This window comes from Trachemys scripta, chromosome 9 (genome assembly GCF_013100865.1).
Source record: "Trachemys scripta elegans isolate TJP31775 chromosome 9, CAS_Tse_1.0, whole genome shotgun sequence".
NCBI lineage: Eukaryota > Metazoa > Chordata > Testudines > Emydidae > Trachemys > Trachemys scripta.
Genome location: NC_048306.1, coordinates 34,183,126 through 34,202,796, shown reverse-complemented (window position 1 = coordinate 34,202,796; position 19,671 = coordinate 34,183,126). Strand labels below are relative to the sequence as shown.

At 39.4% G+C, this 19,671-nt stretch overlaps 1 protein-coding gene across 1 annotated transcript in view; it reads right to left on the bottom strand.

The window, feature by feature from the left end:
• Positions 1 to 213: 213 nt before the first annotated feature.
• Positions 214 to 19,671, bottom strand: part of PCDH11X (protocadherin 11 X-linked) — a 1,041,521-nt gene continuing 1,022,063 nt past the window's right edge. The window contains exon 7 of the mRNA XM_034780506.1: positions 214 to 4,549. Coding sequence (XP_034636397.1) covers positions 4,161 to 4,549 — 389 coding nt within the window. The 3' untranslated portion in view covers positions 214 to 4,160. The remainder of the gene's footprint in view (positions 4,550 to 19,671) is intronic.

Below are 19,671 nucleotides of genomic sequence, written 5' to 3'. Positions count from 1 at the left end.
CTGTTAGTTCAAATGCACCGCTGACACAAGGAGTAAAGTGTAGACACTAACAAGTGATGTAATTACTGCAGCAGCTGTATGCTGACATAAGTTAAGTCAACTTAATTTTGGAGTGTAGACATGTCCTAAGTCTGTGCATATTGTTAAAAAACAAAATGAAACAATTCCTCTCCCTGACTTCTTTAAAATGAAGAAAGGACCTTCCCACCCCCTTTTTTGATTAAATATTTACAAATGCACCAGCTGTGCCTCTGTCAGATTTTTTTTTTAAATTACAGTTAAGACTGTGCAACACTCAGTTTGAAGAAGGCAAAGGTTTTCCTTTATTGTTACACTGTATGAAACAAATCTATTCATATAACTACCATTGTACTGTATACCATATATAGGACTGTTTCTTTTCCACAAATTCACACAAATAAAGTAAAATAAGTTAAATGACTAAATAAGATTACACAAAAAATGTACAGTCCATGTCTGGATAAATTGTTTATATGTTAGATGTATAAAGAGTCTACAATGATGTTAGTCCTCTGGGTACTGACACAGGGCATTTCCTCTTGCCTTTTGGGAAAATGTTGCTTCAAGCAAAAATAAAATTATAGATATATATAAAAACTTTAATTATTCTGTTGTTATTGCTTGTTATAAGCAAGTCATAACATCATAACTGATTTTTGCAGACTTATACTTCATTTTCTATGGCATATTTATCGATGCTGAAAAATGTTTTACTTCTCTCGTGACTCCTTTATATTCATATATTGGAATTTCTTAAGCAATATACCATAAAACTTTTGAAACATTTACAGGAAATCACAGTCATACTAAATTTAGCCAAAGCTGTTCCAGATAGGCATCTCTTTCTTCTAACTAACAGAAAATAGGTAATTTTTAAATTAATATATCATTCTAGGCTGATTAATGCAAATTCATAACTAGGCAACAACAACCCACAGTATATCAAGTTCGATTTTGCTGTAATTCTGGGAGAAACAGTGAAATTTAAGTGTAATTCTTTGTAAGTAGTAGTACTTAATTTGAATGTCACACTTAAAATGATCAACAAAGTCTGAAATAAATTTAGAGTAACAGCCAAGAGAGCCATCCAAATGGAATTCAGACTTTTCATAGAGGACCACCAATGAAGAAATAACTTACAGATTTGGGGATAGATGTTGAAAATGGATCCTTCTGGAGACCCCTTCCTTCAAGGAAGTTCTTGTGGGTGCAGGAAACTTCCTTCAGGGGAGTTTTCTGTGGGGGAGGATGCCTCTGGTTGCACGATCTCATCCTGCACTGATCTGTGTGGGTAGACTCCTGTGTGATACAGCGCCCCATAAAAGCCAACAGGACTGTTGCTTGAGGAATAATAGTAAGACTTTTAAAACTTGAATCTCTGTCTATTCCAAGTCCTACTAGATGTAGCAGGAATCCTGGAAATTCTCAAACTTCTTCAGAGGATGGACTGTATCTTAACAGAGAGCACGTCACTGAAGGCACTTGAGAAATTTGTCATTGTAAGTTTTCTTTCTTTAACTTCTTAGTTTTGGTGAAAAATGAGACTCTAAATCAAATTCATTTTTTCACAGCATGATTGCATATAGAAAACCTTTAGGTCTCTGAAAATTTGCCCTTAAAGTTCTCTGGGGAAGGATCAAGTCTGTTTCCTAAACATTACCATACTTTAGAAAGCAGAGTTGTATAGAGCAGTGTTTCTCAGTCTTTGCGATACCAAGAACTAGCTTGCTGCCTTCCTAAACTGTGTCAGGGAGATCTCAGGGACCGGTGAGATGAGAGACTGGTCCTTGAGAAACACTGGTATAGAGAGTTCAGTGATCCCACTTCATACAGAAAGGGTGTGATTTTTTGTGGGGAGGTTAAGGTATGAAGAAAATCAACTTGAACAACAATAAAAATAGATTAAAAGGACTACCCAAAGCTGGAAGTCATTTTTGTTTTGATTTTGGAAAAATTCTGCCAATGAATTTCCAACTTACATCCAGTAATTTTTAGCAGTGAAATGCTGTGCCAGAGAACATTCTCTTGCAATTTCCAACCTGACTGGAAATCTTACAGGAAGAATTATTTTTGAGAGTTTTCCAGCACAAATTTTCAAAGAAATATAGAAGTCTTTATATAGATTAAGCCTGGATTAATTTGTCAAATTCTTACTTATGCCTGAACTAGAAGTAGCTATTGTGTGTCAATATCCAGAGGATTAACATTTTTTCCAGGATTTACATGCAACTGGAAGCCAGTGTGCCACATCTTTCTTAAACATTATTGAGAAATATATATAAAAAGGAAAAATACACCATTAGATATTCTGAGGTTTCATTAATTAAACCCTATCAATAGGTTAAAAGAGAAGCTTCTTTTATTTTGCACATTAAAACTAAATGTGATTTGAATAGATTTACAGTGGGAACAACAATATATAAAGCTACTTATACCTGCTGGGCACATAAGAGAAGCTGTCTTAGCGTTCATTGGAACCCTGAACACCTGGAATTTCTATAAATTTTACAAGCAGCTTATATTACAGCATTTTTACACACAGTTTTGTTTATAAATTACAGATTTAAAGTTACATTAAGAAGCCTACACAGAATTCCATCCACAGGAAGTAGTCACACATTCCCTTCCCCCTCCCTCCCATCAAACTTAGATTGTCTCTTGATTTAAAGTAGCATTTTAACTGATTTTGTTATGAAAAAAATTGTTTGATAGTGGAATGTATGCATCATTCCTGACATAATGGATGGGCAGAAACAAAATACCAGGAGGAAAATACTGTAATTCTTTCATCTAAGAAAGACATCTTCTTTGTGTCCAATATAGGATTTACTAGCTTTCTTTTATGCTATGTAAAGAGTATCTCATCCAGCATTAGGTTCAGGCAAGACTGCCTAATCTTTCCAGTACATCACCTTGAGCTCCTGTAGAATAGCATAATTGGGGTGTATTTATAATTACATCCATCCAACATTCACCTCCTGGCTTCCTCTTTCTTTGCAGAGTAATGTCAGTAATTTTCTTCAGTAAACTAAGCTAGAATGACAAGAGCGCTTTAGTCTAATAGGTTTAGTGTGCAGTATCTAAGGTTATATTTAATTCTTTACTGAAAACCTGCAGTGACTGACTATAGGGCTGTAAAATTAACATTTAAATCACCATAATATTCTCTAGACAACAGTAGTTTACAGCCACGGTACTGCATCACTGTAAAATCTACCCAGTTTCCTTCTGTGTTTATGTAATCCCCAATTCACAAAGACATTAACCAATATGAAATTTGCAAGGTAAAGACATGATTAGTGATGGACTCATGGCTGAAAACTGGCAGGTGGAATATGGGTTGTGACATAACTTGCATTAGTCTATAAAAACAAATCTTGGAAAGCAAGAAACTCTCTTTGTAAAATTGCAGTCCAGTCATCACTATAGAGGTATCTATTTAGCAACAGGACATTAAGGTCAAATAAAATATTCAGTTTCATGCTTCATTTACGCTATTTTTTCCCAAAATACGAATACAGGTAAGCTGAGTGAGTACAACCTTAAAATAAAAAGCAAGAGAGATCAGGAAGACTTTTAACACACTTCTCTTTCCTGTCATAGAAAACATAAAATATTGTAAAAATGCCTTGCATCCAAAGAATTAAATCACTCATTTAATCACTGATTTCAAGTAATAGATTGACAAACTGCCTACTTGATCTCTATTTGCTATTGACTGATGAACAAATGGAAATGTGCTTGATGAATGTGATACATATAAAACAAAAAAGAGAATTTGAGAGTCATCTATATGACTATTATATAGATTGTGATAGTGCCCAAAATGTGTTAGGAAATTACCAGACAGAGGAATGGTCCCTGCCCTAACAAGTTATTATTTGTGCTATGATGACCCAGTTGGGGAAATAAAATGAACAGGGTTTTGTTTGTTGTGCATACTTTTGACCAACAATTATGGTAAATTTCCTTTAACTCAGTACTAAGGACTCAGCTCTTCAAATTCAATTCATAATTCTATTTACATAAATATTCACAAGCCTAACAGGTTTGTATATGCAGTAAAGTTAACTGTTAGGCTGTGACTATATACACTTACACTTTAATGCCTGAAATAACTGATTTTGATTGACATGCTTTTATAGCTGGTGCTCATGTATAAAGGTGTTACTCCCAGACACTGCTGCCTGTTGAGATGGAGTGAAGTTTGCCAGGGGAATCACCTTGACTGGATCTTCAGTGGTACAATGTCTTTCACAGGTGTTGTAGAACTGGGGCCGTGGACCACCTTGGCTTTTGTCAGTATCATCCTTCGGCATGGGCCTTGCAAGCGCGTGTCTTCCCTCAGGTATGGTTCCTCGACCCCATCCTTGCTGGAAGCCAAATGATGGCAAAGGAGGGTTGGATTGTTGGTACTGTGTCAAAGAAGGTGGCATCCAGCAGTTGTCAGAATGGCCTAGGATAAGACATTCTTGTGTGCAGGTTTCGGAAGCTTCAGCAAGGGCTTTTTGGAGATTAACTTCAATAGCTGGGGAGGGGGAAAAATGACAAGAGATTATCTAGAGTTCAAAAGATTCTGTTGAGAACAGATTCAGGCCTACTGATGTGGCCCCCAATCCTGCAAATGCTTATACGTGGTTGCAAGGAAACTAAGCATATGTGTGTGTGCATGCGAAGAGCCATAGTGCTCATTAGCAGGTATACGAAGAAACGTTAATATTTACTCTAGAGACTATACCACATTTTATATCCATATAATTAAAATTCTCACAGTTCTACTATTTTCCCTCCCTGGACACAAAACTATCACCTGCATTATACATCAACCTGTAAAGATTATAATAAATTAACCCCCTATTTACTAGAAAGTTTGCACAGAATTGGCTTGTTCAGAATTTACCATTGTTAAATAAGACCTTTTTGAATATACTCTTTGAACATTTGACCCTTTTAAAAAAGGGCAAAGTAAAATGAATCTGGGCACATAGTCTATTGGATTCAAAGATGTGCTTGAGAGTTTTAAGAATGAAAGACACTGTAACAGCTATCATAAAGGGAATTGATTTCTCCATGCCTTCTATATTTGAAACCTTGACGAATCAGAGGGTAATAGCAGGAGAAACTGTAGCCCTCTTTAAAGTATGAGGTGTTGAATCACAATAACTTGTGTAAATGTAGCAGGTTTCATGCACTTGAAAAAGGATTATAGACATTTTAATTTGTTCAAAGATATGTTACTAAAACTGCATGACAAGTTTTAACAGTATATAACATACTGTGCCTGAAATAATGCTGGTCAGTTACCTTGAAAGGCTGTTAACTTTGCTATTTAACAAAACTTTTAATGATACATTTAGTTGGATCTACCAGTGCATTATCTGCAAGTGCTTTCAGAATGTATGTATTTTTTTTGTGAGAACATTGAGTAATCATCCCAAAACAGCCGAAAGGCTTTTAGAGAAAGATACTTTGAGTTGGCTGCATATCACTAAACAAGCAGGCCCTTACCAAAAAGAATAATTTTTAAAATCTTTTTTAACCTCTGAGCCTCTACTAGAAGAACTTTTAGAAATGGATTCTACCATATTACAAATTTAAAAATAAATTATGCAATAACTAACCTCTAAAATTAAAGCAATGCAAGGTTCTGAGTGAGAGATATTTTGGCTTTTTTTTTTTTTAGGTTTATATCAAATAAACACTGTATTGCTGATTTTGGATATTTTTAGAAAGTCTGAGTATGGCTAAAATGTACAAAATCTATCTTCATGCAAGAGCTGTACATCTATGCTTAGAGATGTACTGTAATATGTATATACTGTTGGACATACAGAATATAATTATTTTTGTTAGACTACTACTGCCAAGTAGGAAATTTTCTACTATAAAATATCTTGGCTAGCATTATGAAAATACGAAACTCTGGATTACTCCACATAAAATACACTGAAAAAGTGTGTGTTTGGTAATGAAATATCTGGTTGTTCAAAACAGCAAGTTTGTTCTGATAAACTGGGCAGTTCAGCATCTCTCTCGTCAGTTTGTCTCAATATTTTTTTTAATTTAATCCTGACAATGATTTGGCACTCCTGAAATACACATCCAGTTATCCTGGGTAAAGGGCCAGATGGATAGTACTAGGCATAAATGTAGGAGTCAGTGAAGTGTTAAAGCCCAGGCACACACACACACAAAAGTTATTACAGATGGACTATTCCAGTCTTTCCAGCATCTGACAGTAACTTTTAGTAGACACATCTGTCAAGATGCATGTAGTCAAGTTTGCTTTAAGTTCTTATATAATGGGATTGCATGTGCTACTCATTTACACTTGGGTAAAATTGGGGTAAGTCCACCGACACATGTATGTCATTGACTTCAATGAGTTACTCTGGTTTTATACCAATGTGAATACAAGTAGAATTTGACCATTTTCAAGCATTAGTGAAACCTTTGACATTTCCAGCACCTATGCTTAATCCCTCACTTTAAATTAAAATGGACATGTGTCTATGTACACATGAATACTTACTTAAAGAAATCAAATTGTTTAAGATTTTTGGCCGTATACAAAAGATGATATAGTCCTTAAACTGTACTAATATCTCAATACCTGGAAGGGAATAAGCATAGCAGTAAATGGCAGACAGCAATGATTTCCAGTGAAGACACTAGATGAGGCAATAATGGACTATAAGCCAATTTTGGAAATGTCCTCTAGAGCCATTTTGGCAGATCAGTTAGCGCGATGTTTTGCCAGATTAACACTGGGTTCTGAACACACTTTAAATCAGGGATCTCAAACTCAAATCACCACGAGGGCCACATGAGGATGAGTACATTGGCCCAAGGGCTACACCACTGACACCTTTTCATATAAACATACAAAAGCTCCCGCCCCAGCCTTTGGCCCTGCTCCCACTTCACCCCTTTCATGAGGCCCCGCCCCTTTCCCACCCCCATTACAACCTCTTCCCCAAAGTCCCCACCTCAACTCTGCTCCCTCCCTGCCCCTATTCCAACCCCTTCCCCAAATCCCCGCTCCTATCCCATCTCTTCTCCACCTCCTCTCCTGAGCATGCGGCTCCCCACTCCTCCCCCCTTCCTCCTGGAAAGCGTTAAGCACCACCAAACAGCTATTTGGTGGCCGGAAACACCTGGAGGTAGACAGAGGAGCGGGGATGTGGTGCGCTGGAAGGGGAGAGGGGACGGTGGGGGAGGGGAGCTTGGCGGCCGCAGGAAATAACTCTGGGGGGGGTGGGGAGCTTGTGGGCCGCAGCAAATAACACCGCGGGCCGCGTGTTTGAGACCCCTGCTTTAAATGTTTGCAGAGAGACATTCTCTTAACTGACAAATATATTCCTCTGATTTTCAGCTTAGGCACAAATTTAACAAAAGAATCCTGGCAAAATCTAAGTATAAGTCATAAATACTATACAGTTATTTCTTAGACTGCAAACTGTGCAGTTCTGATCTTGTGTGCAGGAGTGAGGCCCTAGATCAGTGGTGGGCAACCAGCGGCCCGTGGGCCGCATGTGGCCTGTTAGGGTAATCCACTGGCAGGCCGCGAAACAGTTTGTTTACATTGACTGGCCGCCACTTCCCACAGCTCCCATTGGCCAGGAACAGTGAACCGCAGGCACTGGGAGCTGCAGGCAGTCAATGTAAACAAACTGTCTCGTGGCCTGCCAACAGATTACCCTGATGAGCCGCGTGCAGCCCACAGGCCGCCCATCTAGATGGTAAACTCTTTGGGTGTGTCTACACTGCACACTAAACCTTGGTCTGTGGGACCCAAAGTGTTTCCAAGACTGTGCTTGAGTAGGGTGACCAGATGTCCTCTTCTTAAAGGGACAGTCCTGTTTTTAAGCCCTCCTGCTGGTGTCCCAACTTTTTCTTAAAAATGGGTAAATTGTTCCATATTTTCTATCTCCCCCACATCATTACCTGCGGGTCCTGCTGCTGACCAGATTCCTGCTCGCCAGCTGCTCAGGGTGGGTGTGTAAGGCTGGTGGCGGATGAAGATGCAGCGCATGGGAACAGCTGCTCCCCCTGCATGCTGGCTCTTGGGCAGCAGCCCCACCCCACCCCGTCCCTTTTCCGGCTGGCAATGGCTGGACCAGCATCTTGGGAAAGCCCAAGACCCGCTGGCCAGGTGGAGCCAAGCCCTACATGTGCCAAAGTCCCACAGAGTGCTGGGATGGGGAAGCCTCTCCGCCCCTCAGCTAAGCTCTGGAGTGGCAGGAAGTGATTTCCAGCCTGTTCATGCTCCGAACCTGCAGGCTCCACTGCAGCACCACAGACAGAGGCTTAGCACGATCTTCAGCCCCTCCGCCCTAAGTTCTGCCCCAGGAAGCACCCTCCCCTGCTGAGCCATGTCTCTGGCCAGGTTCGCTGAAGTCCCTGAAGTCACCCTATGCTTGAGCATCTACACTGCATTGTAAACCTGGCTTTACAAATGCTGGACCTGGGTCTCATAGTCATCCTGGGTCTCAGCATTAGCATCCATAATGCACTACAGAGACTTTCTGACTTGGGTCTGAAGTTTGAGCTGTGCCCACACTTCAAAATAGCAGGACTTGGACGTGTGTCACAGCTGGACTCAGGTTCTGACCTTCCCCCCACACCAGGGTCCTTAGTGCTTGTTAACCCAAGTCAGTCTGAATTGTGCATGGAAAGAAGGCGGGGGAGGGGGGGCTCAAACCTGAGTAGAACCTAGGCTTAGTTTGCAGTATAAACATACCCTCAGTGGCCAGGACCTTACCTATCTATATGTTTGCATAAAGGCTAGCACAGTGGGCCCTTGAGTGTGGTAGTGCCTGGAGACCCTAATCATTATAACATATGTATAATGTACAACTTTCACAAATTGTACTGAGGGATAACACCATCTCAGCTAACCATCTTTTCTGGAGAGCTGAGGGAGCAGAAGAGGAAACAAAATACATTTAGTAAACTTAAGCAAACCCACAAAATCTCCTCTGCAGGATGTCTGACTTTAGAGTAAATGTCCCTCACAGTGTAGTCAACTCTTTGTTAAATAAATGTATATACTATGCTCATTTTAAAAACACGAATTGCTTATAAGGATCCTTAACTAATTGTCTTGCTTCAAAAGAACCAAAGATCTGAAAGATAAAATAATTGTTTAAATCTAAATTGGCTGTGTATAGGAAGTACCATCAGTGTAGCTCTGAGACAGACATCCTCAGGAGACTGGGTATGTTGCAGGAAATCAAAATAATTCAGGCTGTCACAATGAATATATTGTGCGACAGGCAAGGTCCCCAATATCTACATGTAAAGGGATCCTGGAAAATCTCAATAACTGATCTTCAGCGATAAAATGTGCTAGCAAGGATAATTGGGATGCAAAACAGTCTGTGCTTGGTAAGGAGCAAGAAAAAAAGAAAGAAAAAAGACAGCAGTATGAAATATTATGTTTTTAGCCCAATGAAATAAGAACCATTGTTGGAACATAATTCATCAGCTCTCTTGGCTGAACCTAAAATGAAATATAGTGAGTATTCTGCATGAATATTCACCAGGCACCATCTTTTTTGTACCTGCTTTTTCCAAGCAGTGTTATGTATCTTCTTTCTTTCTGTGACTAATTCATTCTCCTTTTTCCTTCTATTTTGTCATTTCTCTGCCATTTGGGGCCTCCCTGAATAGCAAGTTGGCACTGGTGCTTCATTGATGTCTAAACTAGAATTTAGTATTTTTTTTTATGATTCCCTATTAATAGGAAAGAGGAGCTTCACAAAGGTGAAATATTATACTAAGAGTACCAGCTGAAGCATAAATATTGCACCTGATTTCTGAGTATTCTGATTGTGGATCATTGTTACTGATCTAGAACAGAAAACAATCATTGTCTTTATGCAATTATGTTCCCACTCACCATAAGATTTAGCTCTCTCATCTCAGAAGGGGGTTGATGGTTGAATTGAGAGGAATAAAGAGGCTGCACAACTAAGGTAAGTGTGAAGTTCAAAGTTTAGGAGGCCGATTGCCAGAGCAGCATGACTGACCATGGTGCTTTCTGGATTCACTCCCTTGGTTTCCCTCTAGTCAGTGGCTGTGGCATTTGTGTGCATGTATATACCTGTGATAGGTAGAGCTGGGCAAAAATTTTTGTCAAACTTTTTCTTTTCAGAACTGCCAGCAAACTAAAAATCCATTATTCACAAAGCTCGATTGGTAAGCAGCACTGACAAGTCACTGTTGGATTAAGGGTGAGATAGAATTTTCCTGAATCCTTTCTATTGATTGATAGGCTAGGGGTCAAAACACTGGTTCTCATTCTGTCCCTTGCCTCATTAGTATTTTTGTGAGAAATCATGGGTACATCAGCTCACCAATCTCACTGGTCCTGCCTCCACCAGATGAACTGAAGAAGGCCCTTGATGCTTCCCTGCCTTGTAGCTTTTGAAGATCATATTTTCAATAGCCACGTGTTTCTTTCTACTTGCTACTGCAATGCAGAATCTTTAGGGAGTTCCCTCTCATATGCCAGAAGGGGTGGGGCTATTTTCCCTGAAACCAGGAAGAGGAGGATATATTCTCAATATTTGCATATAATAATAAACAATATTGGAAAAGGTAGACCTAGATTGGGTTCTGATATATCCATCCATATGGCCCCCCACTTCAGAGCACTCATATACCCTCACCAACTCTTGCATCTTTCCCATTTATAGCGTGAGTTGCGTTTTAAAGAAAGAGAGCATTTTCAGTTCACAGAATGGACTGGACTCATTCACAAAAATACACTTACTATTTTTATTTGAACTTTAGATTGCTTTAGGCAACTAACTGGAGGATCATGTTTATTTTATTTGTCTGCCCCAGAATGAAGAACACTTTTAAAGGACTACTCTGCCAGGTGAATTTCTGTCTTCTCAGAGCAGTCAAGTCTAACTGGAAGCACAACAGCTAAAAAGCTTCTTTCATTGTTCCACAGCCTTTGTCATTTGTAGGGCAAAGCAGTTTTCAATAAAGATATGTAAAAGCCAAGTTTCAAACTCCAGGATTTCCAGTAGCCAGTCTTCAGTCAAAAACTGATCATTTAACCTTATTTGCTTTTCTAAATATGTGCAGATAGGCTTTTTACCAAAGAAAGAGCAGGACAGTACATACAGTAAGTATAAAAGTTGATTGACTACTTTTCCCCTCAAGCATTAATTGCTCAGGTTGGAACAAAGAATCGCAGAAAGGTGATCTTTTCCTCTCAATACGTAAAGGAACCCAAGAACCCAATATTGCCACAAACAGGCATAGACACATGAAATCTGTATGTTTACAACAACACTGTAATATTTCAGCACCGCTATTTCAAATCCACTGTGAAGAACACTTTTCTGAGAGCGTTTTAAAAAGCAAGGGTTGTTATCAACTCCTAATTCTCATTAGGTTTGGCTTTGATCTAGAACTTCTGTTTCTCACTGTTGAGGTTTGTACACAGTTAATGAATGACTATCAGTTCTGTGACACCTGATACTGAGAAAGATGGTCATATGGGTAAGAATCAGTCAAGACATCTGGTTCCTGTTACCATTGTGCCACAGACTTTCTATGTGCCCTTGAGCGAGTTACATGCGGTCTGATTTTCGAACATGCTCAGCTTCTATGTTTGATGCCTGAGTTTTCAAAAAAGCTGAGCATGCAATGTGCTAAATTCTTCTGAAAATTCCTATGCCTCAGTTTCCCCATCTGTATAACATGGGCAAGAATGCTTAACTATCTCACGGGCATGTGAAGCTTTATTCATTAATGTTTGCAGCGTATGTGGATATCCGTAGATAGAAATGTATAGACATACCTAATCTACCTTTAAATGTACTGTATCAGTGCTGGCTTTGTGCCTGCTTTGGTGCATACAGAGGACTGCCTTTAAAAGGGAAAATAAGGAAACGAGTTAAACACATAACTTAAAATATTTAGGCAGCCTAAGTTATCTAGTTGAAGTCATAACAAAAAGCCAATCCTGAATATGACACGTTTCGGATGTGAACCGTCCAACATTACATTTAGCACACTCTTGTTTCATTACAAAGCAAGCAACAATTAGCACATAATTAAGCAAATTGCCCATAATTATGCCATCGCTGAGCTATTTTTCATATTTTCACAACACAGCCCATACACGAATACATAGCTTGTGGTGCCAATGTTATTCTGTCAGCAGCAAGAAGTGCCTCTCATTTACTGAAGCATTTCTTATTAAAAAAGCTCCAGTAGCACTTTTAGTGCTATCTGCTCAGCAGGAACTCACCAGAGTGATGCTGATGAGAACCTTAAACTGCTCATGTTGGCCAACAGCTAATAAGAAATGGATCTCTCTTTTTTTGTGCAGGAGGTGGTACTCAATCTAAGATGGAATGCAGCCCTAATATTGGGAAATTATGGTCCAGAATTACTCTGGTGACCAAAACTAGCCACTTGGGTAACATATTTTAGCAACCTTAGCTATGTAAGAGACCAGAAGCGACAGTAAAAATTGAGGGGAGGAAAAAGAAAGTTGAAATGGTCTGTTAGTATAAGCTGGGTTGCTTTAATGAGGTCAGCAGCAAGATACTTTAATGTAGAAATCCTAAATGATTGCTGTTATAATATACTCTACCTCTTTGCTTTAATAATAAAATACCTTTGGGAGCAGATTGCTATGAATATTTAAGTTTCAATAAATTGAAGAAAAATAAGAGAGAGTGATTATTCCAGGCTTTGAAACCCTTTATTCAAAGACCCACTAAAGCACTAGGCAGCTTTCTTTAATTCTTCAGTCTGATATACAGGTCCCATTCTCTACTGGGCCAAGAAAGAAATCATACATTAACAATGGGAGACCCTCATCTGTTCTGTTTGGGTTCAATCTGCATGTGCATTGAAGAATTTGGATACTTATCTGAGCTATCAGAACTTTCTGAGCTGCAGTCTTAGGCTGGAGATTTTGCAAGAACAGGCTTCCTGCCACCTCTGATTTTAGTCCAGCATGAAATGAATTGTTTCCTGACATTTTACGTCCTGACTAGAAACTGAAAAATCCTTCCCAATATTTTGATACCTTGAACAAATAGTTTAATTCAATATCATCACTCAAAATAAGCAGCATTGGGGTGAGGCACTTAATCCAAACTGAATTGTTTAATCCTATAAACAGAATATGCCCTTACATTTTGGGAGAGTTGCTTTGGATATACCTCTACAACTCTCACTCAAGTAAACGGGAGTGCTTTAGTTCAACTCCCAACAAATTTCAGAAAATGTAAAGGTAGATCATTGGCAGGGTTGCTGGAGGGTGACGGCTCCACCCCTCTTCCATTTTCCACCAATGCATTCCTGTTCTGAAATTTAAGTAGAGGCTATGTCTTCACTGCAAAAAAATATATATATATAAATAAAAAAGTAAGTGTGGTTTTACACTGAGATAGCTAACTTGAGTAGGCATCTCAATGTAAAAACCTAGTGAAGACAAGGCCTGGGTAGTTTTACCTTGATGTAGTAGCTCAACACAAATTCAGGGGGCAGTTACAGAAATCACCATGACTAGCTACATTGAGGTTAAAAACTCCTTGTGTCCATTAGGTTTTTACGTTGAGACAGCTATTTTGATGGCTAAACCCCCACACTTTTTGCAATGAAGTCAAAGCCAGAAATAAAACTCTAATAAACAGTTCAAAACATAAACCTTTTTAGGAGACTTCCAGGATCCTGATCAAAGGTAGTGAAGCCTGAGGCAGAATATAAATGTATTGGATTGTGTCTATGGGTTAGGGACACGCTGAGACTGGGCTAATGGGAGCAGCCAGGCAGTTGATTGCACTGTTAGGGAGGGAAGATGTTTTGAGGTAAAAATAGTGCCATCAAATATTTTTTCTTTCTTACTGTTAAGGTGTACCGTGATATATAAATCCCTTGCTTATGAAGAAGAGAGTAGACTCTTTAAAGTGGAAAGGTGTAATTGAATAGTTTGTTCTCAGTGACCAAAAACCTTATTTATGCTCTCATCAGATGTTTCTACAGCATGTCAAATCTTGTTTAGATGCAACTCCTTCTTTTCCAATGACAATGTACCTATCCTTAGTTGATAGAAGACAAGGACAGACTCGCTGGGCCCCAGATTAGGATGCTATTAGGTAACAGTGAGCATGCAAGTATATAATCCAATTCTTGGACCTGATTTTTTCAGAGATGCGTCGTACCCACAACTTTCATTAACTTCAGCGTGACTTATGAGTCCTCAGCAACTGTGAGAGGCAGGCTTTCAATGTCTACTTAATGAACCACACAAGCTAGAAAATACTGCTATGCGCACTGCTACAGTAATTGACAAACATATTGAAAACGACCAGTAGGCCCTCAGGCCAGGCTAAACAAACAAACAAAAATCAAACGGGGCAGCAAAGGCCATTTATTAGATTGATCAGGACGTTTTTTCAACATGCCAAGCATCCTGGGCCAGTGTGCCCTTATCAAAGAGCCAATCCAGGGTCTGGTAACTGTGCAATTTTCAGCCTTCCTTTGCTATGACTGGCTAGCCCAATACATGGTATTGCCAACCTGAAAAGCTTCAAAATCATGACTCAGACCCCCAAAATCATGATATTATTGGGACAAAAATGAGTATTTATACAAAGATTATACCAGTCCTTTTGGTTGGTCTTTTGATTTTCAAACTGTCTCTGCCCCCCACCAAAGTGTGTATGATTATTACAGTGTTGCCTAAATTTATACAGCAAGGTGATGTTGGTCTCTGCTAAAGGAGTTCTTGCTGGAAGACCCAACTGAGATCAAATTACAAATGATACAGTTATAAATTGCTGTCTACAGGGACTAAGCTTCCAACTTCTTCCCAGACCCTAAAATTCTAATGAATTAATTGTGTGCCCCCGCAGCCTGACATCTGTCCTGGCCCCTCAGTGCACCTGGTCTCCTCCTGCAGCTCCAGGGTTTCTTCGTCCCACCCTCACACTTTCTATTGCCAGGCTGGAGAGAGGAGTGACAGGTAATATAGGATTGTCCATTTAAGAGTACAGTCACATTTTATATATTATTTATAAATGAAAACTTAATATGCAAAATGTCAGTAGATTATAAGCATGTTACAGACACAAGTAGCATGTGGTACTAGATGTTTATCGGCACATCATTAGAAGGGATTATAGCTAGTTATAAGCACTAGTTATAAATACCCTGTTGGCCTCTTGGACTCTATAAGAAACAACTGATTAAACACCTATTAATCATTTACTAGCTCTTTATAAATGGAGGCTTAATATAAAGTATGATCGAGATTAAAATTGGATTTCATACTAGGCAATAATTTAAATGACTATACTGCTCACATCTGTTTTATGGGATTCAGGGCCAGATTTGTAATCATATTTAAGCACCTAAAATGCAGGCAGGAGTTTAACACCATTTGGAAGTCACAGCCCAGATTTTAAAAAGTATTTAGGTGTTGCAATGCCTAACTGACTTAGGATCCTAGATCTCATTTTCAAAAATGTCTTAGGCACTTAAGCCCAGATCCTCAAAGGTATTTAGGTATTTATATGGGAGTTAGAAACCTAAACACCTTTGAGGCTCTGGGCCTTAGGCACCAAAGTTCCATTGACTTTCAATGACACTTAGGTGCCTAAATCCAAAATTTAGATCCTCAAAACCCCTCCTTAATGCTTAGGGGAATAAAGTTTTGCCGGTAAAGTCCCCTAGGTGCCTAAATTTCTGCCAGTGGGCGTACACAATGACTTAGTAGTTCTCAGACTATGGAGTGGGAATGTGTCAAGGGAGGCAAGAGCTGCATGCCTCTTTTTAAAAAAAAAAAAAAAAAAAAGAGCTCCCACTGTCAGCCCTGGGTGGCTGGGGTTTGTGCAGAACAGCCGTGCACACCTGTGAGGCAGGGAGGAGGGGATACAGGGGACAGCTGGAGCCCTGCTGCTCCAGGCTGGCAGTGGGAGCCAGGGGCAGCACTGGGGAGGCTTGCAGCAGCTAAAGCCACCCCAAAATTTGCCTTAGCACTCTGTAGCCACCCCTCTCAGCACAAAAGTCAAATGGGCTGAACCAAGCCAGGGCTGGAGCCGTGCACACCCATGCCCGCTCCCCAGTGCAGGGGCAGCTGTGCTGTGCTGCAGGGCACAGTGCGTCCCTAGGCAGTGTGGGGGTGATTGGGAGGTGAGGGGAGAGGAGCTGGCTGTGGGGCCATCACCTCCTTTACTTTTCCACTGCTCCCATATTGTTTTAGTAAATGATGGGGCAGTGCAATCATTTTCTCATCGCTCAGGGAGGCTCACTATGATTAAGTTTGAGAACCCCTGTCTTAGAATAAAGATACCCTTAAGGTAAACATCTCAATACAGAGATGAATTAGGCTATGCATTCACTGAAATACAATGCATCTCTTCTACTTACAACATTTTATGTTTTTTTCTTGGAATTCTCATGCAAGTGAAAGACAGCAAAAGTGATTAGCTAGGTATATAAAATATGGTTTATTTCCAGACTAATAAGTTTGGACTGAATGATACTGCAGCATCTGTAGTTTTGAACTTTCCTGCTTGAGCTCACTCAGCCTCTGGATTCACATTTAAATTAGTGCCCTGGGTTTTATTTTGTTGTAAATTATTCCAAATTATAAATATGACATTTTGCTAAAGAGGCCCACTGCTAAACTGTAAATTACTAGATATTTAGTAGTGTAAAGTTATGATCAACTCTTCAATGTTAATATAAATATGTAAAGTGTAATGAATAGCCTAGAATTTAAAGTATATTATTAGAATAAATGGCAATATAAGTGCTTCATAATATTTAAGGCATAAATAACGTGTTTCATTTAATATTTAATTATCTAGCTCACTTTTGTACTGCTCCTTGTTAATTATTGATAAAGGGTTCATTTATTTAAGATGTACTATACATTTAAATCAAAATCACTTAGGATATAAGGTGAAGCTACAGTGAGATAGATGGTTCATGCTCTAGTAATAATTGCTGAACTAACAAAGAGAAAAGAGTGAAATTTGCAGTTTCCTTCATATCTGAAAAGACAATGGTGACTGTGGCCTGAATGATAAAGCCAGCTCTTGTAATGAAGCAGAGTTTTTGGCAATAAACCAAACATCTGGGTATAAACATGCAGCAGGACAAAAGGTTTTAGCTGCCACTTTTCAGCTAGCCCATGGAAAATTTTTACTTTTTTTTGTCCAGGGCACTTGTGACACTGCAGATGATTTACTGTGCCTTTTGGTCTATACAACATTACTCTCTATCTTTCAAGACTTAACTCTTATTTGCAGTAAGAGAATGAACTCTTCAATGTGAAGCTGGAGCAGCTTAAATAATTATCAACAGAGATTGACTGCCTCATCAACTGATGCCCCTAAGTTTAGGGTAAGAATTCTACCCCAATAGCATTAATGGGACAACATGGATGATCACAACTGTAAGTTTCAGTTTCATGTGCAATTACATGGGTTTAGCTAACCATCTCAGGAGATGCTTGCTTAAGTGCCCACATATTCTTGGGCTTGATTCACTTTAAGGCAGTGTTTCCCAAGTGTGGAGTGAAGAGAACTAGCTTTGGGTCACAGAAAGAGTTTTCAGTTGTTCTCTAGAGTCTCAGCTTTTGTGTTTTATAAAACAGTCAGTCTCTAGCTGATATGGTTGCACAGAAAATATTCTAAATGTGAAGCGAGTGCAATCAATGTATAGGTATCTGCCTGTGTTTGGAGAGAGCCTGATACAATAGCTATCACAGTAATTTCAATGGGTGCTAACTCACCTGATGATACTTTAAATGTCAGATTTGTTTGCAATTTCACTGCTCATAAATGCATGTCAGAAAGGAGGGGAAATATACAACTTCATCAATTTTCTCCCCAAAATGTGGGGTAGAGAAGATGTATGAATAGAGACATGTAGGGCTCTAACACTACATCGTGGGTGGATTTCAGGAGGAAAAAAATGTGCTTAATGTCAATTTCCTGAAGTGGGGTTTGTTTTCAAACATTTGGGAAACACTACTCTAAGGTCCGCCTAGCTTCCACTGCCATGAACTTTAGTAATGGGACTGCTGCCCAGAGCAAGCCCACTTTGCTATCTGGGAGGAGGGATGGCAGTGCAAGTCATCTGCAAGCACCAGTCTGTACTGGCTGGCTCAGATTTGGTCAGCAGCACCCCAATCTGGAACTGGCCAGGGAAGAGGCCCTCTGATTTAAAAAAATCTCTCCTCTAGGAAGACACACAAGGCAAGAATTTGTTTTTTCTGAGACTAATCCCTCTGGGACAGTGGTTCCCACTGCGGTGCAATTAACATGTAAACCACACTATTTACATGACTATCAGTGATCCTTATGAAAAGATTCCTGTTTGGAAAAAAGAAGAACAGGAGTACTTGTGGCACCTTAGAGACTAACAAATTTATTAGAGCATAAGCTTTCGTGGACTACAGCCCACTTCTTCGGATGCACTTCTATATGCATCCGAAGAAGTGGGCTGTAGTTCACGAAAGCTTATGCTCTAATAAATTTGTTAGTCTCTAAGGTGCCACAAGTACTCCTGTTCTTCTTTTTTCCAAACAGGAATCTTTTCATAAGGATCACTGATAGTCATGTAAATAGTGTGGTTTACATGTTAATTGCACCGCAGTGGGAACCACTGTCCCAGAGGGATTAGTCTCAGAAAAAACAAATTCTTGCCTTGTGTGTCTTCCTAGAGGAGAGATTTTTTTAAATCAGAGGGCCTCTTCCCTGGCCAGTTCCAGATTGGGGTGCTGCTGACCAAATCTGAGCCAGCCAGTACAGACTGGTGCTTGCAGATGACTTGCACTGCCATCCCTCCTCCCAGATAGCAAAGTGGGCTTGCTCTGGGCAGCAGTCCCATTACTAAAGTTCATGGCAGTGGAAGCTAGGCGGACCTNGCATAAGCTTTCGTGAACTACAGCCCACTTCTTCGGATGCATATAGAAGTGCATCCGAAGAAGTGGGCTGTAGTCCACGAAAGCTTATGCTCTAATAAATTTGTTAGTCTCTAAGGTGCCACAAGTACTCCTGTTCTTCTTTTTGCGGATACAGACTAACACGGCTGTAACTCTGAAACCTGTTTGGAAAAGGAAACCTGCTTGAAAATATCAAAGGAGTATCATTCAGATTAACAAAAAAGAGCTTGGAAGAGAAATAACTGCATGCCTATTTTCATTAGCAAAAACACAGTTGGATATGTTCTCTGCAACAGAAAAGGTGGTGCCATGCAAATGTGGCACTTCAGAAACAAAAGAAGGGATAATTGACAGAAAACTGCTTAAACCCTGAACATTTTGTAAAAGTATCTATATTCACTTTTACCATCACTAATTATTCAAGTACCGTACCTCATTAGAAAAGCATATAAGAATCAATTACTACCAATTAAACAGATGTGTATTCACTTACGTTCAATTATTTATTTAATCAAGACCTAGTACAACATGGTATGTACTTTCATTATATACATTCTTTAGGAGAATCTTTTGTCTTCTGGGGATTTTTGGTCAATATTATTATTTTAGATGAACTTGTGATAAGGTAAAAGCAGAGTGAAGAGAAAAAGAAAAAAAATCTTGAATACTATGAGTAAAAACCACTTTTAAATTCCTTTACTAAACATCAT